The sequence below is a fragment of the Erpetoichthys calabaricus genome, chromosome 1 (assembly GCF_900747795.2).
Source record: "Erpetoichthys calabaricus chromosome 1, fErpCal1.3, whole genome shotgun sequence".
Classification (NCBI taxonomy): Eukaryota; Metazoa; Chordata; class Cladistia; order Polypteriformes; family Polypteridae; genus Erpetoichthys; species Erpetoichthys calabaricus.
Window position 1 is genome coordinate 24,259,560 of NC_041394.2, and position 23,704 is coordinate 24,283,263.

The 23,704-nt window shown below is 43.0% G+C and overlaps 1 protein-coding gene across 2 annotated transcripts in view; it reads right to left on the minus strand.

Annotated features, from left to right (window-relative positions):
• Positions 1–598: 598 nt before the first annotated feature.
• dact3a (dishevelled-binding antagonist of beta-catenin 3a) overlaps positions 599–23,704 on the minus strand; it is a 210,199-nt gene continuing 187,093 nt past the window's right edge. The window contains exons 2-4 of one of the 2 annotated variants that reach the window (XM_028796358.2): positions 7,324–7,453; positions 6,993–7,139; positions 599–2,997 (exon numbers count right to left, since the gene is read on the minus strand). In XM_028796358.2, the coding sequence (XP_028652191.2) occupies positions 1,277–2,997; positions 6,993–7,139; positions 7,324–7,453 (1,998 nt within the window). In that variant the 3' untranslated portion in view covers positions 599–1,276. The remainder of the gene's footprint in view (positions 2,998–6,992; positions 7,140–7,323; positions 7,454–23,704) is intronic. The other variant, XM_051932716.1, reaches the window with a different exon arrangement.

Below are 23,704 nucleotides of genomic sequence, written 5' to 3' on the forward strand. Positions count from 1 at the left end.
AATATTCATGTAAGAAATGTGCTGGAATGGAAGAAGACCATTCACTTTTTTAATTAAATGGCCATTGTTGTTTGTCTGTTTATGGCTCTGCTGTCATTATGGCAACAATCTTTTTCTTATATCCCAGTATAGTATTGATTTTCATATTTAGGACCTCAGATTAAACAGTTTAAGAACCTCTGATCTATTGAATAAAAACAATTACGTGTTTATGGCATTGCTATATTACACATAAACCCTTGGTCCGCAACTTATATGTAGTTGGAAACGTGGCCCTTAGCTTTAAAAAGGTTAGGAACCTGCTTACCATGTGCACTCCTACACTCCATCTTTTTTCAAATACATAATGTGCCATGTCGCAAAGCATACATCACCTCAAGCTGGACCCGTTAGCATGGCAGTGACCTTGGTTTATTCCACATCAGCACGAATATGTGGCCAACACTTCTGCAACAACTTAGCACAGACCAAAGAATTCCTAAGACATTTTTCAAGGCCCTTGTTCAATCCATTCCTCAAAAAATAAATGTTATTCTGGGGTTCTTACTTTGTACTGGGATAGGTGCATAGGTGGACCTAATAAAGTGGCCACTGAGGATTTATATTTATACATGAATGTGTTTATTAACTTATGCACAAATACAATAGAGTAAATCAGCTTGGCCATTTAAAATCAAATCTTTGGGAAGGACAGGGGAAGAGCAGCTTGTTCAATCATCAGTAAATGATGCCAGCCTTGCAGCATGTGCCCATGAGGCTCCACGCTCCTTCATTTGTTCACAAAGCAGTTCTGTACTTCAAGTGTTCCAAGTGTGAGCAGCTGCCATTTGACATACAGATAAATGCCCAGAGTCCTTGACATTAGGCAACAAGGAGGCACATACAGTAGCTGTGAAGGCCTTCAACACATAACATCTCTAAAGTTTGATGGCACATCCTACAGTTTCAAAGATGAGTCAGCATTCAGGTTTTGGCTAGCTTTGAGCCAAAGCTATGTGCTCACAGCAGACATCTCCAAGTCTTTTACTCTTTGGACAATTGTTCCTCTCTGCTAGGCTGGCAGGCTTACAAGAGGACTCGCCTGACATGATGCACACCTGCAGGGTTTCCTGGCTTGATCTTAGTGTGCCACCTGCTAGTAGGGAAAGCACTGATTCAATGGCAACACGCACGCCATTCACATGAGCAAAGCAGGGTTTAAAAACAAGAAAGCACCCCTGCAAATGGGGTGACTAATTGGCACGAAGCAACCATCAGTGCACTATCCTCTCAGATCTCAGACGGTAGTCATCACTTTCAAGGAACCCGTCCTGAAACGGAGGATCTTCTTCTTCAGAGCATGAGAAGCTTTGATCTTGACAAAGACTTTGGGCTGGGCAGTAGAAGATGAGGAAGGTGAAGAGGACGAGGATGGTGGCCCAGCAAGCTGTGGGGGCAACTGCTGAGGCCACACCAGCCCCCCGCTCTCATCTGAGTCACTGGAAACAGAGCTAGATCCTGGAGTTTCAGCCTCGCTCAGGCTAGACTCGCTGTCCCCAGCGCATGGCTGCCCATATCCACTCAGCTCGTCCTCCGGAAGGCACACAGGAGCCCGAGGAGGGGAGAGTGGCTCTCCAAATTCAGCCTGTGGTTCAGAGTAGCCTTGAAATGTGGATCGCATTGGGGGAGGTGGAGGGGGTAAGAAGGTGTAACGGGGCTTCCTCACCCGCCTGGGTGGCTCTGCAATAAGGGGTTCACTCTCATCCTGGCTGATCTCTAAGGTTGAGCGCCACCGCCGATACCCACTTCCAGCCCCACCACCTCCACTGTTTTGCCGTTTAGGCCGTTGTTGGGAACCGCGCCCAAAGCCAGAAAGCTCCTCTCGTTCAACGGTGTTATACTTCCTCTCCAGGATGACCCTTTGTCCCAGGAGGCTATTCTCAGACTGGGATCGACACGCTTTCTTTCCAGATTTCTTGGAGCTAGACTTGGATGCTCCTTCATCTGTAAAGCGGCATTTTTTTGACCCTGTTTTGCCTCTGCTTGACTGTTGGTGGTGGAAGGGGTACCGCTCAGGCGACTGGGGTGGTTCGCCACGACATTTTCCCGCAAAAGATGCCGATTTGTTGGTGTGACGAAGATGGTGACCATGGGTGTGCCCACTAGATCGGCTTGTCTGTTGAGCTTGGCATGGTTGCTGGGCAGGGATATACTGAGCATTCACCATGTGCTCCTCCAAAGGAGGCGACCTGACCCTTCGATATTCTTGTCTTTCCTCATAAGGCACATAATGCTGGAAGGTTGACAGAAGATCTTCAGGGCAGTCTGGATCACTGCTCACACTGTCAGTCATACTGGGTCCAAGATTGGAGCCAATGCACACAGACTCCTGGTACTCTAAGGATGCAGGCCTGGTTGTTTTAGGAGGCCTGGCATATAAGATATTCAGGGCTTCTTCAGGACTCAGAGGCAGCCTTGGGTAGCTATCTGAGAGGTTGCTGCTCCCCTGACTTCGCCCATATGACTGGTCAAAGCTTCTGCATGCCCAGAGGGGTCGAGGCTTGCCTTCAAAGCTTGAGGAAGGTGTAGAATTGCCAATCATGGGGTAACGCCCTTCGGTAGATTCCACGGGCCTCCTGCATAAGCTGTTCTGCCGGGCTAGTCCCTTGTTTGGATCTGAGTTGAGACTGGTCCGAGGTTTGGTAGGCCGGTGTGGCATTCCCCTCCTTTGTATAAGTCCCAAGATGTAACTCTCAACACGATGGGCTTGTTGAATGTCCTCAGGAGTGGCCATCTCCGTGGAGTCCAGACAGGACTGGTCTTGGAAATTGTGGGGCTCTTGAATGGATGACTGATAAGGGTATTGGTCCTCCCAAATATAGGGCTCACCTCCGGCACTTTCAGGATTACCCTCTGGAGAGGAGTTGTAGGGGGCAGAAAAGGAGCGAGGCACAGAGGAAAGAGTGTTGCCCTCAGACATCATGTCTAAGCATTCCTGGTCCACCAAAAAGAGGTCCCCTAAAAAAAAAATATCAGAGGTGAGTCACTTGCAATATTTGAAAATCCAGCAGAGGGTGTCCCTGCCATCTTGTCACCATATGTCTCCAAATGTTTCACTTCACCGTCATCCCTTGAAAGTTAATTCTATTGTGTTTTAAATGTGCACTTTCTAGCTGTCATCTGACACTCCAAATGAGCTGAACACGCTTTACTTGACCCACCAAAGCAGAACAGATCTTCTGTTTTAATCAAAGTGAATGGTCTTTTCCCTTTTTTATTTGAACTGTATTAAATTTGCTTTGTAAAGCACATTCTCAATGTATACAGTGTGATGTACACTATGAAACTTACAAATTCTTTGACTACTTGAACATTTATCACTTGTTTTTGCAAACCTAACCATAAATCCAGAAATATAAATGCTTCAAAAGACTTGTTATAGATCAAAAAGATCTCCAAAATGAAATTTAAACCTTTATCGCTCAACCACCATGCTTACTTACAGAAAACAGAAAAATACAATGCCTGTCTAAGCTTTTCACATCTGATTGAGCTACTCTGTAACTTGCAGATGATCTGAAGAATATTTATAAAGTCCTTTATTTAGCAAAAATAATTAGTAATCACAAGATATATTTTATAGGTCTGCCCAATTGACAAGGAGTTACCAAAAGCTTGAGTGGTGCAAGGATGGCATTGGGGACAAAAATCCATCCATCCATTATCCAACCCGCTATATCCTAACTACAAGGTCACGGGGGTCTGCTGGAGCCAATCCCAGCCAACACAGGGCACAAGACAGGAAACAAACCCCAGGCAGGGCGCCAGCCCACCGCAGGGTGCGCACGCACACACACACACACACACACCAGGGACAAGTTAGAATCGCCAATGCACCTAACCTGCATGTCTTTGGACTGTGGGAGGAAACCCACGCAGACACGGGGAGAACATGCAAACTCCACGCAGGGAGGACCCGGGAAGCGAACCCGGGTCTCCTAACTGCGGGGCAGCCACGCTACCCACTGTGCCACTCTTGTTTGCTGCCCGGGACAAAAATCACAACAGATAAACAAAGCCACGCTAACAATGAAAAGCACCAGGGAGGTCCAGGGGTAATAAACCCTGTCAGTGTAAACCTCCAATGGAACCAGAATAAGAAACAGACCTTGATGTCCTGAAAAAGAAATAACCAAAGACATCCAACGCATTACAGTACACCTAGTGAGCCTCAGGAGAGCAGACGCGGGATCACAAGTGACCAGCATAGTTTAGGGCTGTTTGACTCTCTTAGTATTACAAGATGGAGGCCACAGAGGGCTTCATGAAGGCTAGAAAATATCCAGGTGAGTAGGTGACAGCTTGGAGTTTATTCTAGAGCAGGTAAAAACCAAACTGCTTCTTTATGACTGAGATCTGCGAGGAATCTAAGGATTCTACAGCAGACCTCCATGCCAATTAGTGGAAACATGCAGTTCTTGATGGAGGAGTTTTAAATTAAATTTCCTCTTTAAGATGGAGATCTGAGAAAAAATTCTGAAAGGTCAGAGTGAACTTATGGGTCAATAAGTGGCAGCATGGAGCTCCTGCTAGAAAAGGTAGGAACCAAATTGTTCCCTTAAGATTGAGATTTGAGGAGAAATGTTACAAGACTAGGTGAGACTTTCACAACAACAAATGAAAGAATGGGGTTCCAACTAGGGAAGGAAGGCATCACATTGCACTCTTAAGACTGGGATCTGAGGGAAATGGTAGGAGGCTAGATGTAATGTGTGAACCAACAGGTGACAGCTTGGACAGCTTGAATAAAATTGCTTCTTTAAGATTGAAATCTGCAACGGATAGTAGTAGGCAAGAAGACCTCCAAACTTAGTTACAGCAAGGAGTTCCTGCCAAGGAATGTGAGGCTAGGCCAGTGAGGATTAACAAAAAACTAGCATTTTTCCTTCATGCCTTCAGGTGTCTAGACAATCCCTTTGTGAGATGGAGGTGGATGGGGTTGATAAATTGAGAAATCTACATCTTAGGGAGTTACATTTGCTATTACAAATGCTTTTAGAGGAAGCTCTGCTCTCTTGTTCCTATGGACAAACAAGACATACACAGACAGCAGAAGTCATTTTTTAACTTGACCCAAAGACCCACTGAGACTACAAACCTACTGCATCCTCTCCAGTTAGAAACTGATCAATCTAAAACATATTTGATAAATGAGATAAGATCATTCTATCAAAAAATTTCTGTTTTCAGTCTTTCCAATGATCCATTTTCTGAAATTGCTGTCCAGAATATGTAACTAATCTGTCAGTTTCAGCAAGACTGATTTAGGGAAGTATCAGAAGGACCGTGTTTGAGGTTGCCTAGAAAGCCTCATTATCTATTTTGTTCTGCATAGTCAGGTAGCAGCCATCACAAATCCACAAGCCCAACTAAATTCTGTACATCAGCCCTTCTAGTCTGCCAACCAGACTATATGAAAACCCCCAGTGGTCATTCTGCTGTAGGATGACATCGTGGATGATTCTCCATGAAGATTTTATGTTAAGGTATCATTTAATGGGATTTTCCTTTTGGAACTTTGACTCTCCTTTATTGTCTTCCTCTGGACTTTTCACGCTGTTTATTCCAATTTAGGGTTATGGAGGACATGAACCAATTACAGCAGCATTGGGCCCAAGTTGATTACACTCACACTACATTTCCATACTCATTCATAAAATTGAATAGTCTCCATGATCATCCTCACAAAAACGTATTGAGGAGATGGGAGAAAATCAAAATACCCAGAAAAAAACCCCATACAAAATATGGGGCGAACATATCGACTCAACACAGATGGTTATTTTTGTGAATGAGTTCATTCTTAATTTTTAGGTATTTTTCTTTTTTTAGGGTTGAACATTTGCTTTGTGGAATCCTAGATTCCGAATCCCTTATTAGTTTTCTGATTGAAAGTTTACTTTAGTTTTTGTGAATTATTTTGCATTGTTTTTGGTCATTCGTCATTAGGGCAGGGTGTACATTATTAGGGGGTGTGTCCTAAGAGGTCATGAACTGGCGGTAACACGGTGTTGAGTTAAAAGGGTCATCATTTCAGGCATTTCCTTATCCGAGTTTGTGGATTCCAAAAGCCTTTTCCTATCTGTCTTTTGTTTTAAACAAACCTTTTCCTAAACTGCTTATTTGGTCCCCAATTGTTTTGGTTTTGGTAATGGTACCGAAGTCTTCTAGGTTTTTATTCTCTATTTTCTGGCTTTGACTACATCTTTTCTTTTGATCTCCTTTAAAAAAATAATTTTTGTCAGTGCAATAACATTATAAGGAACATGCTGGGTTTGAAAACTTGTCTCTTATAGCTTTGAAACAGTACTTTTAACCCCAATGTGCCACCCTGAATGAATTATTCATTCTCCCAATTATATATTCCATGAACTCGCTTTTTTCTTTGGTAGTTCAAGAGACTTAGAACTAGAAGTTTTAAAAATTATGAAAGGAAATAGTACAGTGGAGCCCAGCTGTTACTTCAAAATAAATTCTGCAACAAGGGCACGGGGCATCTTTGGCACCAATATTACAGAGCTTTTCTTTACGTAAATAACTGTAGACACGTGGAAGAAATTACCTGGTAGCACAGTGCAGAGCAGTACTTTAGGAACCTTCAGATCTTGACTTGATGTTATTTTTAGGTGAATAGGATGGACGAGTTTGTGGGGCTGAATGGTCTGTTCCTGTCACAACTATTCTAGTGATCTAATGCTCCAATATCCTGGATGTGCTAACCTCAGCTCCACTATGGCACCCTATTCCAACTCTCAGGTTTGATACTTTAGAATGAAATGGATCATTGATAACATTGTCTTAACTTCACTTCACATTAGCTTTCCAGGAGCCAATTAGGTTGTAGAGACATAAGACTCAATAATTGCCAGAAAGTCATGAAGCACTCCTACATACTCCACACATTCAACAGAAGATCATTCCAGTCATGTCTTCCTTGACATTTAACTTCTTACCTACAGATTTTGGACGTTCATTGGAATAATTCATCCTGGCCTCTGCAAGAGAACCAATCCGTGAATAGCTGGGCAGGAACTCCCCAAAAACAGAAGAGTCTGACAGACCCACAGGTGATGGCCCTTCACTGAGTTCATAAAAGCCTGCTGGCACAAAAATAAAGCAGCATTACTTTTGACATATACAACCTATGAGATTATTAATTCTGCTAACTCTGAAAATGTCAGACACATTAATTTTTAAAAAGTTTCCCTGTTCCCAAGACGTCATTCTACGTCATGCCTCTACACAAAGGACATTTGGGGTAGGGGGAAGTTAGAACTTGTTTACCTGAACTTGGTCTGCTGTCTGCAAGTTCTGAAGGAGGATCTGGGAAAGGTGGGTCAGCATCGACTCGTAACTCTCCAACCTGCTGCTCCAAGGATGACATTAAACCCCATGGGGTGCTTTTTAGGCTGTTCTGAAATGACAATAAATAAAGAAGAAGTTGTTAAGAAAGGTAACACTGGACAATGAAGATTGTCTATTCTGAAGACTGGTAGATGTATCCAATAGATTTTGGCTTGCCAATCACAAACTGTTTTATTATAATTGCCTGATTTTCTCTCATAATGTAAGTATTCATATGCAACAACTACAAGTGGAACATTTGTGGCGATCTAGAAGTAGCAGCACTGCTACTAGGAATGCAGCACAGATACACTAAATACGGCAAAGAGTCTTGACGTTTATCTGTTCCCTGCAGAGACTCAAGGTACTCTGTGGCAGACACAGCAAAGCAACCCCAAAAAATAACCAATCCTCCTCCTTGTTTTTCAGTAGCTATGGTGTCTTTTCATTGAAAGCTTCATTTTTTTCATCTGTGGACATTGAGCTGATGTGACTTGCCAAAAAGCTCCAGTTTTCTCTCATCTGACCAAAGGACATTCTCCCAGAAGCATTGTGTCTTGTCAATATGAATTGTAGACATGTGTGATACTCATTAAAGAATACGGTGAGTTTAAAAAATCACTCAAATCTAATTACAGTGGAACCTCGGTTCACGACCATAATTCATTCCAAAACTCTGGTCGTAAACTGATTTGGTCGTGAACCGAAGCAATTTCCCCCATAGGATTGTATGAAAATACAATTAATCCGTTCCAGAACGTACGAACTGTATGTAAATATATTTTTTTTTAAATTTTTAAGCACAAATATAGTTAATCATACCATAGAATGCACAGCGTAATAGTAAACTAAATGTAAAAACATTGAATAACACTGAGAAAACCTTGAACAACAGAGAAAACTAACACTGCAATAGTTTGCGCTATAGTGCTAGGAACTGCTCGCTAAAAACACTTTTTTTTTAATGAGTTTTAAGCACAGAACATTTGAAAAATCCGTAATTTAATAAACCACCAAGAAAATTAACATTGCAACAATGCAGGCTACGAACCGATCACTGTAAACAGAACTGAAAACAAAAACAAGCCTTCTCTACCTTATGCGTTTATCCCTTTCTCGCTCGCTCGCTCACTCTTTCTCTCTTTTGCAAGCCTGGAGCGCCTGTGTGTGTGCGTGGCTCTATCTCTCGCTTGCTGCCTGTGTGTGTGCTCGGCTCTCTCTCGCTGCCTGTGTGTGTGCTGCCTCTGTGTGTGTGTGTATTGCGCGCTCTCGCTCTCTCTCTTGCTCACTGCACAGGAAATGCACAGGGAGAGACTGAACATGTATAAACCGAAAAGGAACCTGGCTTGTTCGTATACCAAGTGTGTGGTCGTGAACCGAGGCAAACGTTTGGCAAACTTTTTGGTCATAAACCGATTTGTACGTGTACCAAGACGTTCGTGAACCGTATATGTGATCTTTTCTAGGGGTGCCCACAAATGTGTGCAGGCCATTTTAGAATATCTTTGTTGAATAAGCAATACTTGATCTCTTTTTACAATTGCTTTGCTTTACTTGATGACATAACCTTGCGCCAAACTACATCAGTGACCTTCTCCATCACTATGTGCCTGCCCATCCACTAAGGTCATCTGATTCTGGCAATCTTGTTGTGCCCCACACTAATCTACACTCCATGGGTGACAGGGCCTTCAGCTGTATAGCGCCCAGACTCTGGAATGACCTACCGAAATTAATCAGGTCAGCTGACTCCATGAATTCTTTTAAAAAACAACTCAAAACTCATCTGTTCAGGAAGGCTTTTAGCTCTACTTGACTTTATTACCCTTCCTTCAGTTTACTTCTCTGTCAAGATGCTCATGTAACCTGTGTGTGTGTGTGAGACCATCAATTATGTTGTCTGTTAGGCTTTTTTTTTCTCTGAATTCACTGTCGTAATCTTCTTTATCTATTTATCTGGTTTGTACAATGCTATATACTGTATACCCTGCTGTTCTTTCTTATATTCTGTAAGTGCCTTGAGCATGGGATAGGCCCTATATAAATAAAATGTATTATTGTTATTATTATATCAAAGACATGCAGGCACACAGGGGGTAATTGCTTTTCACTTAGTCAGTTTTCAGGAGGCGTGCAGCACTTTTTCAATGAGCTGTAAGGGGACCAACTAATTTGTCCACATCTGCTAAGCTTTTAAGTATCAAGGGGTAAAGTACATGCTGCAAGCAATTTAGGTCAGTCATGAAAAAGAAACTGATGCAGCTAATACTTGCTGATGTTCATAATGAATGGAAATGTTTTTGGTTGGTATAATCTGGGTAAAATGCCATATATATAGTGTGACAGTTTAAGGTCCCCGTGACCCCTTGAACCCTCAGACCAGACGTCAGACACCAGATAAAAGTCCAAAATGAATATTTATTATTATAAATAAGTGCACAAAGCACCACTACTCTACACTACTCCAATGAACAATAATCACTACAGTAATCAATAATAAACAATCCTCCACTCCCAGACACGTTGCCACCCTGCCTCCCAACTCAGCTCAGCGTCTGGGATTTCCCATCATCCTTTTATAGTCCTTGACCCGGAAGTGTTTCGCCTTCCCTGTCCACGTGACATGGGACATTTCCGGGTCAGATAAAAATCCTTTTTCTTCACCCCGGAAGCACGTCATTCCTTGTGTCGCTGTGATTAAGACGCACTTCCGGGTTATGGTGCAAATAACAATCCCTGGGCTTCCCTGCAGCGACTCCTGGTGGCCCCCGTGGTATCCAGCAGGGCTGTGCATTAAAAGTCCACTGTCCATAATTCCCTGCTGGCATTCGGGGTAGCTCCATGCTGCAAGGAGGGCTCCATCTGGCGGCCTGGGGTATTAGCTGGGATAAATAGCCGGCCATATCTCACAACAGGTATTAAAAAGGGCACCAGAATCGGACGTAAGATTGGAAGTATCTCAAGAAATGACATGATAGGGCAATATTTAAGGTTTGAAGTTGGCAAAACTGGAAAGTTTCTCCAATATGGCAACATAGCCATATCTTTACCATGTAAGGTCCAACTTCAAAGAATTAAGTGGAAAACACTAAAGAAGGGAGCAGATTATATTTGTAAATTTGTAAGGTTTTAATAAAATTAGCAATTTATATATGACCACAAAACCAAAGATTCTGAAAATATACATGAAGCTGGATGAAATAGAGGGTTTCATGAGTCAAGATAGGCTGCTGAACTGCAAGTATTTGTCAAATGTCAGATTGTAGAATTGTGAATTTTTCCGCTATGTGATATTGCCATCACAGACCCCAATGTGTCCAGTTTGGGTCTGTCTCAGCTCTGCCCCTGACCACCACCCCCCATACCCCCCCCCCCCCCCCAATGCCATTTGCCTACAGTTTGGCCTTGGCCCCTCCATTATCTATCTGTTGTGTTAGATGTACTAATTAGATAAAACAAAAAAAAAAGAGGGAAACCTTATTCTCATTTTCAAATGTTTGGTATTTTGAACACTTTTGTCTTCATTTATATACAAATTTACAATATGCATGGTCAGAAAGAAGGCTACAAGCATAAGAGCAAACAAATCGATTGAGTAGGATAGTGTAAGCTCGGGTCCACACAAAATAAGTGGGGGTCTGCTTCATTCCTGTGCAGAACAGCTCTCTCCAATATCACACTCCTCATCTGAGTCATCATTGGATGTACAGCAAGGACCCAGTTGATGGAAACAAGCAAATGTTATTCCATTAGCAAAAAACTACACACCCCAAAGCATTTAGCGATTTCATCCCGGTGGTGTTAACCTCACATGTCATGAAATGCTTTGAGAAGTTAATTAAGAGAGAACTACTTAACAAAACCCAGGCCTATTTGGATCCCTTACCCGTATGCATAAAGAGCAATGAGGCAGGTGGAGGACACCACGGCAATACTTCTGAATTTACTGAATGACCATTTAGGAGGTTCAAAAAATAAGCATGATTGCTGTTTATAATTTACTCCTCAGCTTTAAATACAATCCAGACTCACATTTTATTTGACAAACTGATTGATCAATTCTGGTTAGAACCTAACTTGGTGGGATGGATTCTGGACTTTTTACAAACAGAACACAAAGAGTGAATGAGAGTTAATGACTGTTTCTTTTTTTTTTTGCTAGCCTAAGAATAACTATCAGTACCCTCTATGGTTGCTGTTTATCACCTTTTTATCTTTTATATGACTGCAAGAGTGCACACAAGGACAGATATATCCTGAAATTTGCAGACAGCTCTGTCATTCTGAGTCTTTTACAAGATAAGGAAGAAAGCCATGGACCTGTTGTCAAAGAGTTTATACAATGGTGTGTGATCATTCTCTTTTACAGCTAAATATTTCTAAGACAAGAGATATGCTTGTAGATCTCAGGCGCTCCCCTCCTTCCACTGCCTCAAACTTCATTAACGAACAGACAGTGGAGATGGCAGAGCATTACAAATATCTGAGAGCAATCATTGATAACAGGCTAAACTTTGATCTTAACACAAAACAAATTTGTAAATAATGCATTTTATTTATTTGTAGGCACCTTTCTAAACACTCAAGGACACCGAACAAGAGAAAAAACACAGATTATAAACAAAAGTAATATACAAAAGTTAAAATCAGACAGAGCAGTTGTAATCAAAGAGAAAAAGCAGTCTTAAACAAATGGGGGCGGACACAGCTTTGCTTTCTTAGGAAACTAAACTGCTTTAAAATGGACTAAACCGTAATGACACTGTTTTATATGTTCTTTATTGACTCTATTGTCACATTTGCTTTTATATGTTGGTTTGGCAACCTCAGCATTAAGAAAATAAACCATCTTAGCAACATTGTAAAAATCAGCAGTAAAATGATTGGTTTGCAGCAGACCTCTGTCACTGAACGGTGTCACCAACCCGTTAGAATGAAGGCCAACTCAATTCTACCAGCAAACAGGCATCTTCATTTTCCTAAATTTCAGTAGTTGCCATCAGGCTGCAGATTTAAGTATTCAAAGGTAAATAGGAAACGATTTAAGAACCCTTTTAATCCTAGAGCTTTAAGCATGTTGAACTCTTTTACTTGTACGGATGCTCCTAAACACTAAATTCTGAATTATTACTTTGTGTACTGTTAAAAGTAATTCTTTGTACTAATATTGAGTGTGTGTATATGCGATAACACTAGTTCTCAGTTATAGCATCTTGATTTATCTTATTGGATCTGTGTAACAATACCTCATGGTTTTGTACTTTCCTGTTTCAAACAAATTTCCCACTGGGATAGTAAAGCCGGCCTATTCTAATATAACTTAACCTAAAGAAGCTTGAAAAATACTCCTGGCTCCAATGATAGCAATTGGGAAACAATTCATGGGAATGCAAACAATCCCACAGACTCTACCAATAAAGATGAGGTTGTGGATTGGGGGAATCCAAAAAATCAGACTGTCTCATGCAGTGATAATCGGAATGTGATAGATAGGAGCCTGAAAGGTCAATTTCATGAAAAGAGGCATGACTCTCAACAGTGTAAGCATCCTAGTGACTCTGCTAGTTATGAATCAAATGCAGTGCTTGGGAAACTCCATCCATCCATCCATCCATCCATCCATCCATCCATCCATCCATCCATCCATTATCCAATCCGCTATATCCTAACTACAGGGGTCACGGGGGCCTGCTGGAGCCAATCCCAGCCAACACAGGGCGCAAGACAGGAACAAACCCCGGGCAGGGCACCAGCCCACCTTAGGGCACACACACACACGCTCACACACACACTCACACCCACACGCTCACACATAGACACACATACCCACACACCAAGCACACACTAGGGACAATTTAGGATCGCCAATGCACCTCACCTGCATGTCTTTGGACTGTGGGAGGAAACTGGAGTACCTAGAGGAAACCCACTCAGACACAGGGAGAACATGCAAACTCCACACAGGGAGGACCCAGGAAGCAAACCCGGGTCTCCTAACTGCGAGGTGCCTGGGAAATTCAAAACATAAATATAGCTCGGCTGATGACAGCCGATAGATAGATAGATAGATAGATAGATAGATAGATAGATAGATAGATAGATAGATAGATAGATGGATGGATGGATGGATGGATGGATGGATGGATGGATGGATGGATGGATGGATGGATAGATAGATAGATAGATAGATAGATAGATAGATAGATAGATAGATAGATAGATAGATAGATAGATAGATAGATAGATAGATAGATAGATAGATAGATAGATAGACAAAAGTATTGGGACACCCATCCAAATCATTGAATTCAGGTGTTCCAATCACTTCCATGGCCACAGGTGTATAACATCGAGCTCCTCGGCATGCAGACGGCTTCTACAGACATTTGTGAAAGAATGGGTGGCTTTCAGGGGCTCAGTGAATTCAAGTGTGGTACCATGATAGGATGCCACATGTGCAATTAGTCCATCCGTGAAGTTTCCTCGCTACTAAATATTCCATGGTCAACTATTAGTGGTATTATAACAAAGTGGAAGCAATTGGAAACAACAGCAAGTCAGACACAAAGTGGTAGACCATGTAAAATCAGAGAGCGGTTACAGCGCATGCTGAGGCGCACAGTGTGCAGAAGTATCCATCTTTCTGCAGAGTCAATAGCTGCAGACTTCCAAACTTTGTGTGGCCTCCAGATTAGCTCAAGAACAGTGTGTAGAGAGCTTCATGGAATGGGTTTCCATGGCCGAGCAGCTGCATCTAAGCCTTACATCACCAAGTGCAATTCAAAACGTCGGATGCAGTGGTGCAAAGCACACTGCCACTGGACTCTGGAGCAGTGAAGACATGTGCTCTGGAGTGATGAATCACGATTCTCTGTCTGGCAATCCAATGGATGAGTCTGGGTTTGGTAGTTGTCAAGAGAACAATACTTGCCTGAGTGCACTGTGCCAAGTATAAAGTTTGGTGGAGGGGGGATTATGGTGTGGGGTTGTTTTTCAGGGGTTGGGCTTGGCCTCTTAAGGAACTTTTAATGCTTCAGCATATGAAGCCATTTTGGACAATATCATGCTCCCAACTTTGTTGGAACAGTTTGGGGATGGCCCCTTCCTGTTCCAACATGACTGCGCACCAGTGCACAAAGCAAGGTCTATAAAGAAATGGATGAGCGAGTTTGGTGTGGAGGAACTTGACTGGCCTGCATAAAGAGAGCCCTGACCTCAACACGATAGAACACCTTTGGGATGAATTAGAGTTGAGACTGTGAGCGAGCCAGGCCTTCTCGTCCATCATCAGGGCCTGACCTCACAAATGCTCTCCTGGAAGAATGGTTAAAAAGGCCCATAAACACACTCCTAAACCTTGTGGAAAGCCTTCCTAGAAGAGTTGAAGCTTTTATAGCTGCAAAGGGTGGGCAAACTCCCCTTGGACAGGAGTTATTCTGAACAGTCAGCATGGGTTCAGAAGAGGGAGGTCATGTTTTACTAACATGCTGGAATTCTATGAGGAGGCAACAAAAGGATATGATCAAAGTGGAGCTGATGATATTATTTATCTGGACTTTAAGAAAGCATTTCATAAGGTGCCACATGAGAGGTTGGGCATCAAGTTAAAAGAAATGAGAGTTCAGGGTGATGTTTGTAGATGGGTGCAGAATTGGCTCAGACACAGGAAGCAGAGGGTAATGGTGTGAGGAACCTCTTCAGAATTGGCTAATGTTAAGAGTGGTGTTCCACAGGGGTCAGTGCAGGGGCCGCTGCTATTTTTAATATATATAAATGATTTAGATAGGAATATAAGTAACAAGCTGGTTAAGTTTTCAGATGATATCAAGATTGGTAGATTAGCAGATAATTTAGAATCCGTTATATCATTACAGAAGGGCTTGGATAGCATAAAGGCTTGGGCAGATTTGTGGCAGAGAGTACACCTTATGAGAAGGATTTAGGAGTCATAGTGGACTCTAAGCTATCGACTTCCTGACAGTGTTCAGAAGCCATTAAGAAGGCTAACAGAATGTTAGGTTATATAGCGCCCTGATGTGTGGAGTACAAGTCACAGAAGGTTCTGCTCAACATTTATAACCCACTGGTGAGGCCTCATCTGGAGTCCTGTGTGCAGTTTTGGTCTCCAGGCTACAAAAAGGACATAGCAGCACTAGAAAAGGTCCAGAGAAGAGCGACGAGGCTGATTCCAGGGCTACAGGGTTTGAATTATGAGGAAAGTTTAAAAGAGCTGAGCCTTTACAGTTTAAGCAAAAGAAGATTAAGAGGAGACCTGATTGAAGTGTTTAAAAGGTAAGGGAATTAGTACAGTGGATCGTGACTGCTATTTCAAAATTAGTTCATCAACAACACGGGGACACAGTTGGAAATTTGTTAAGGGTAATATTAGAAAGTTTTTCTTTACTCAATGGGCCACAGGCACATGGAATAAATGACCAAGTAATGTGGTGCAGATTAGGACTTTATGGGCCTTCAGATGTCAACATGATCTTATTTTACATCCATCCATTTTCCAACCCATTGAATCCGAACAGGGCGGCACGGTGGCGCAGTGGGTAGCGCTGCTGCCTCGCAGTTGGGAGATCTGGGGACCTGGGTTCAATTCCCGGGTCCTCCCTGCGTGGAGTTTGCATGTTCTCCCCGTGTCTGCGTGGGTTTCCTCCGGGCACTCCGGTTTCCTCCCACAGTCCAAAGACATGCAGGTTAGGTGGATTGGCGATTCTAAATTGGCCCTAGTGTGTGCTTGGTTTGTGTGTGTCCTGCGGTGGGTTGGCACCCTGCCCAGGATTGTTTCCTGCCTTGTGCCCTGTGTTGGCTGGGATTGGCTCCAGCAGACCCCCGTGACCCTGTGTTCGGATTCAGCGGGTTGGAAAATGGATGGGTGGATGGATGAATCCGAACACAGGGTCACGGGGGTCTGCTGGAGCCAATCCCAGTCAACACAGGGCACAAGGCAGGAACCAATCCTGGGCAGGGTGCCAACTCACCGCAGGACACACACAAACACACCCACACACCAAGCACATACTAGGGCCAATTTAGAATCGCCAATCCACCTAACCTGCATGTCTTTGGACTGTGAGAGGAAACCGGAGCGCCCGGAGGAAACCCACGCAGACACGGGGAGAACATGCAAACTCCACGCAGGGAGGACCCGGGAAGCGAACCCAGGTCCCCAGATCTCCCAACTGTGAGGCAGCAGCGCTACCCACTGCGCCATCATGCCGCCCCTTATTTTACATAATCTAAGTAAATACAATGGATGTGCTTTCTGGGCTGAATGGCCTGTTCTTGTCACCACTGTATGAAATGAATCAGGAATACAACCAATCCAGGTTCACATCAAGTCTAACAATGACAATAGCAACTTAGCTGTCAGGACTGAGGTGTGACACCCTTGAAACTGAAGCATTGCATCAACTTTACTAACAACAAATGGAGCAGAACTTTCAAGAAATCTACTGATGACAATTGACTGACTCTTGAGAAGCTTTAAATAATTCAAGTAAGTAACTCAGATCAAGTCAAGTCAAGACAAGTGGTTCCTACACAGGCAGTTATTGTCGTACCATCCATACACAGTATTGCAGCATAAAGTGGCAAGAAACAACATTCACCCAGGACCACAGTGCAACATACACATAAACAAAGGGCAAGTGCAAGACGAGTAAAGAACTATACTATACTAAAAACATATAAAAATATATAAATAAACTAGCTGGTCCTCCCTGCGTGGAGTTTGTATGTTCTCCCCATGTCTGTGTGGGTTTCCTCCGGGTACTCCGGTTTCCTCCCACAGTCCAAAGACATGCAGGTTAGGTGCATTGGTGATTCTAAATTGTCTCTAGTGTGTGTGCTTGGTGTGTGAGTGTGTGCACGCCCTCTGGTGGGCTGGCGCCCTGCCCGGGGTTTGTTTCCAGCCTTGTGCCCTGTGTTGGCTGGGATTGGATTCAGCAGACCCCCGTGACCCTGTATTAGGATATAGCAGGTTGGATAATGGATGGATGGATGGAAATAAACTAGCAGTGTAAGTCCGTGCTGTAAAAAGCCCGGCATCCTAGAAACTAATGAAATCGTCAGAAAAAAAAGGAAGGAACTACTCTGGGGGTCTCTCTCCTGGGTTTCGTTGTGCTGACGTGCTTGCCTGACTTGTGTATTAGAGGAGGGAGAAAAAGTAAAAGGGATACCGTTTTGCCAATGTGCTCATCTCTATTGCGTAAGTGATTCTCTCTTTTCTTGGCGGTTTTACTTTGGCAACAGAGTCGCTTTCTTCTTCCGAATCGTTAACTTGGGGCTGCCTTGCCGGCTATCTGAGCTTCATATGTGTAGTAGCTTCGCACTTCCGGGCCGGACAGACAGACACACACACTTCCACGCGCAGATGTTTAGTTTTCTGTTTCTTTGGAGGTGGAGCCCTTACCCCAACTCCACCTCTCACTTCCGGGCCGACAGACACACACACTTCCACGCATGGATGTTTATATATAAGATAATAGGTAAGTGACTAGATAGTGACAGTCACTCCACTAATAAGGGAAGTTAAGTGGTATTCGGAAATCTAAGGCATCAATGACAGTTGGATTGTGAAACATAGTATCCCACTGACACCACTCTGGTTTGACAGAGAATGAGTTTGAAAGAAAATGGATGGACCACATAAACAACATATTATTGAAAGACCCTAGAGTTAGCAGTAAATGCCTTAAATCTGAATAGGTTAAAGTTTCTAAGATGTGAGCTCACGATGGGAAAGAGTTAATAATCTACAGTCCAAAACCAAAAAAAAAATCAACCCTTGATCAACTGTATTACTCTCTTTTAAAAGCTGAAGAAACAGAAAATCAGAGATTAGACATGGGCAATAAAAGAAAAGGCTATGAAAGGTCCCTCTGTAGGCCAATCCTGCAGGCATCAGTACATGGTCAGATACACAGCTGGAATTCAGAGAGCCACTTCCACGAATGTTAAGCTTTTGCTCTTCCTCTTTTTATGTATTTTCTATTTATGTTCACAAAGCAAATTATAGGGATTTGCTTGTAGCGGGTGGAGGCTTGAGTCCTTGAGGCTATTGTGTTCTGTTGTATAGCTAACTGTATATTGATGAGATTTATTGAGGAGGTGGGGACTGTCAGCTGATTTGGAAGCTTCTTTGTTGTCAGTTTTTACACAAGACAAGTCGTACATGTATGGGATTTGTTCAGCTAGCTTACGATTGTTAAATGAGTTTGTGGGAAGCTTCTTCCAGCCATATAAAAATATGATTTCCCTGATGCTACAGTGATGGATTGCACAGTAAAAAGTGACTAAGTAAGCCTAAGCAGGCGGAGGTGGGGGAGTGTCAAGATAGTAAATATACAATTTGATTGCACTTGTGTGTTCAAGGCGTAATTACAAAATGCTGCCTGGATAAATCAAAGACTCCTTTACAGAGTGGGAAGCTCTGCCGTAAAGGAAACAGCCACCCCTGGTCTGATGACAAAGCCTTACACCTATTCTGTTGGAAGACAACATTAACCCTCTCTTTCAAAAAGACACCTATAAATAGGCAATTTGAAGATCAACCTTCATGCCTGCCAGAATGCCAAAGTCGATTTGATCTCAGAATTTTGCAGCTTAACTCTGATCCCATCAAGTCTCAGAAGCTTGCAGCATTCACAGCCTCAGAAATTGATCCCATCACATGTCAAAGGTTTGTATAAAAGCGTTAACGTTTTGGGGTCTGGAATTTGTGAGACCTGCGGCGTTTATCAGACTAAAGCCTTGATGCTGTCAACCTCCACACGACTGGATTTTTTTAACCCCCCCCCCCCAAAGTCTGCTCTTGTCAGATCGCTGCAATCTGTAAATTTATTACCTTGGCAACTTATCTGGTCTAACTTCAGCAGGCCAACTACCATAAACCAGCAACAAAAGCAGGCAGTATTAGCAACTCTAAGCATGTAAGCTTTCCTGTTCCAAACATACTTCCCTCTGGGATAATAAAGTCTACTTATATAAAATATATATATATATATATATATATATATATATATATATATATATATATATATATATATATATAGAAGTGAAGGACTGTGAAATGGTTTGCATACTTGTAGCTAGTAATGCACAAAGTGAGAAAAATGAATCACATATCTTAAAATAGTTTTCTGTTCCTAAGCTTTCAACACCTACCAAGTGTCATCATCAGAGGAAAATGATTAGACATACAGGAATCAATGGCAATATATAGTAAATGGGGGGGTGCAAGAGAGGGGTGGGTTTGGGAAGATGTTGGTCAAAAAGTCTTGTTTATTATTTACGTTGTGATGGACGACCGGCTACAGACTCCGGTCGCCACCCCCCAGGCCGCTAGGAGGAGCCCTCCGGACAGCATGATGGTGCCCTGAGTTCCAGCAGGGCCTCATGGACTTTGTAGTTTGTATACACAGCCCTGCTGGATATCTTGGGGACCACCGGGAGTCGCTGTAGGGGGGCTAGTGGGCTCTTGCGTGCCCTATAACCCGGGAGTGCGTCACAGTCACGTGACTGGAGGAAACAATGTGCTCCCGGGATGAAGAAGAGGACTGTTTGCCCTGACCCGGAAGGAAACAGACTTGTGAGTTGTGCCAGGAACCACTTCCGGGTCAGGGGCTATAAAAGGACTGTGGGAAGCCCAGTACACTGAGCTGAGCTGGGAGGTAGGGTGGCAAAGTGTCTGGGCGAGGAGGAGAGAGTATTGTGTATTGGTTTATTGAGAGTTTATTGATTATATGAGTGTGGAGTGGAGGGTGCTTGGTGCACTGTATAACAGAGAAATAAATATTAGTTATACTTTTACCTCGTGTTCAGAGTGGTACCTGAGGGTTCAAGAGGTGGCTCCACGCCTCAACTGCTACAACATGTTCTCCTTTTTAAGCTTACATATGCTGGGTTCTTCTCCAAATGTCTGTTAATGGAGTTTTCATTTGAAAGCCAGGATTCAGCCAACTCTCTGGCACTTTTAGTATTAATCCTGAATTTCACTTGCACCGTGTCCCAATTAAACGTGTGTCCAGTTGAACGTGTATCAGAGATCGTGGGTCCTTCCTTCTGTAAGTGTTGTGACGTTCTTGTATGTAGGTTGCACGTGTTTTAGATGTTTGAGCACATACACAGCTGGGCATGCACTGCATGGCATACTGTATACTGCATTTTGTGTCTCTGATGCCGATTTCTTGGTTTTGGCATTAAAAAGAACAGTCTGTAGAGTGTTTGTAGGTTTATGTGCTAGTTTGATGCCTGATTTGGAGAGGATGTGCGCTGTTGTTTCTGATGCCCCATGATAGGGAAGGGTATGCCAAGCAGGTCGTTAGGTCACATTGGAGTCGATTGTTTGCTGAGGTCTGTGGTGCCTCCTAAGTAATCATCATTTGATAAAAGTCTTGAGATAGCCATTTGATGTGAACAGAGTGAGAAGATAATGTCTTTCATTCTTTTTAGAATTCTTTGTATTACAGTTGATGTGAATCCTTCTGAACAGAGTCTTAACACAACTCTGTTTATGTAATGAGGAGTGATTGCTATAAAAGTGTAATATTTTGTCCGCATAACATGCGATAAACACCTGTGATTAAAAAAGACTGTCCATTCAATACATCAACCTGTTTTTCTATTACTAGGTGCCAGATCTGAACAGAGCAGTATAAGACCTTTGACTCGATTCCAGTCAGTCAAAGGTCACATTCATCAACACCCATAGTGGATCAGTTTAGATACACCCAGCTACCAACCTAGCATGCACATAATTCAGTGTGGGAGAATACTGGAGTACGCAAATTTTACACAGGGTTTAAGACCGGTCCTTATATCTGTAGGCAAAACACTAGCCAATGTACTACTCTGTAAAATGGAGACGATTCCAGTTTATAAGTAAAGCTTGGCTTGTTCACAAGAAGTCTGCTATGAATGGTGATTTTAGAAATATGGAGTCAATTGCAAAATAAACCCAAGTCTTTGAACCAGTGAAGCCGCAGTCCTTTGTGACATTATTCTGACCTGCAGTTGATTCAGAAAGTATTCAGACCCTTAATTCAGTACTTTGTAGAAGCCACATTCCCATCATTGCCCTTCTTCATTAAGTCCCTAGGGCTTTACACACTTGGACTTGGGCAGTTTATGCCATCTTTCCAGGCAGATATTCCATTAGATTAAATGGGAAACATCTTCAAACCGCAATCTTCAGGTTTCTCCATGCATGTTCTATGGAGTTTACATCTGGGCTTTTGGTTGGGTCCTGCAAGGACACACAGAGACTTATCCTGAAGCCACTCCACCATTGTCTTGGCTGCTTTCTACAGGTCACTTTCATGTTTAGAGGTGAATTGTCAGTCTGAGGTTGTGTGCACTCTGGAACAGGTTTTCTTCAAGGACCACTCTGTATTTGGCTGCATTCACACTTCTCTCAATTGTAACCAGTCTCCTCGTACCTGCCAAAAGTCTTTGGGCTGATGAGACAAAAACTGAAGTCTTTGAGCAGAACTCTTAACACGATGTTTGATGAAGACCAGGCACTGCTCATCACCTGCCTTATACAATCCTAACGGTGAAGCATGGTGGTGGCAGCATCATGCTATGGAGATGCTTCTCAGTGGCAAGGACAGGGAGACCAGTCAGAACCAAATAAGCCAAATAAAGAGAGGTCCTTGAAGAAAACCTGCTGCAGAAGGGCACACAAACGCAGGCTGCACTCCTAAAAAATAAAGGTGCCAGAGTGGTTCTTCAGATAAAAGCCATATGAGAACCATTTTTGGATCCCAAAAGACCCATCAAAATGAACCTTCCAGAAAGACCCTTTATTTATTTAGACACATAACAGGCTCCATATAGTCAATAACCATAATGATGGTAATAGATTTGTGAAATACCAGTGGGTTATGATTTCAAAAGGACTCTTGCTACATATGTACATTAACACAGGCTAAGTCTAGGGTTTCTTAATCTGTTCGTGTACATTTTTTTCCCCCTGCATATTAGGAAATTTTTCAAAGCACAAAGAACCAACTTCATATGTAAAGAACACTTCCCAGAATGCAATGGTGCTTTGTCAAGCAATGGCTCTATGAGGAACAACACAACCCTGAAAAAATCCAAATTGTATTATTTAATATCATCTACTGTTGAATTCTGCTCTGTACTTGTAATATTTCGATTGCACTATTATATTGTATTGAGGATTACTTGTGTTCTGTTCTGTGTATTGTATTGTTATTACTCCTTTTTTTGACACCCACTGCACGCCCAACCTACCTGGAAAGGGGGTCTCTCTTTCAACTGCCCTTTCCAAAGTTTGTTCCATTTTTTTTCCCTACAAGGTTTTTTTGGGAGTTTTTCCTTGTCTTCTTAGAGAGTCAAGGCTGGGGGGGGCTGTCAAGAGGCAGGGCCTGTTAAAGCCCATTGTGGCACTTCTTGTGTGATTTTGGGCTATACAAAAATAAATTGTATTGTATTGTATTGTATAACCCAGTAAGGAACCATAAAGTGCCATAAAGGAACCAGGATTTCTAAGAGTGTGGTTTATGTTTCACCCTTTATGGTTCCATCATTTATGTTTCACCATGACAACTTTGGGTTATAGTGTTCAGTGTTAGAAATTTTATTTCCAATTGAAGAACATGCAAGTTAAGTGATTTGCTCAGGGCTGCAACATGAGGCTGTGCAGACAACTGAACTGGTAACTTTATAGTTTATAGAACTTGAATTCTAACTTTTTTGCCAGGCAACATAGTTGCTATAAATTTCCCTTGGTGTTACTCCATACACAAGATACATGGAATGAATAACACAACATATAATCCATGACACCATCACAACATTATATATACAGATTTATTAAACAAAATAGCAAAGTAAAATTGCGCTCCTACTCAGTGATATATAAGGTAAGTCCTATATTAAATAAACTGTGGCACCCGGCTGGGGTTCATGCCTGGCCGGGACGCCCAGGAGGACCGGAGGAGGGCTTGTACCTCCTCCAGAACACGAGGGGGCGACCGCCCTGGTTGCTTTGGGGGCCATGGGTACAGAGCTTGGAAGCTCAACCCTGTAGGGGCCTGTGGTCACCGCCAGGGGGCGCCCCGATGCCTTGGGAGCTCTGGACCTCAGCACACCCGGAAGTGCGGGGGGGGAAGAGGATTGGGGGACACCCGGAGGACTTCCGGGTACACAGCCAGAGCTTCCGCCACACAGGGGTGTGTCATCGGAGGCTCCTCGAGAAGCAACTGGAGTCCATCCGGGGGTGTATAAAAGGGGCCGCCTCCCTCCATTCAATGGCAAGAGTCGGGTGGCAGAGGACGACCAGAGA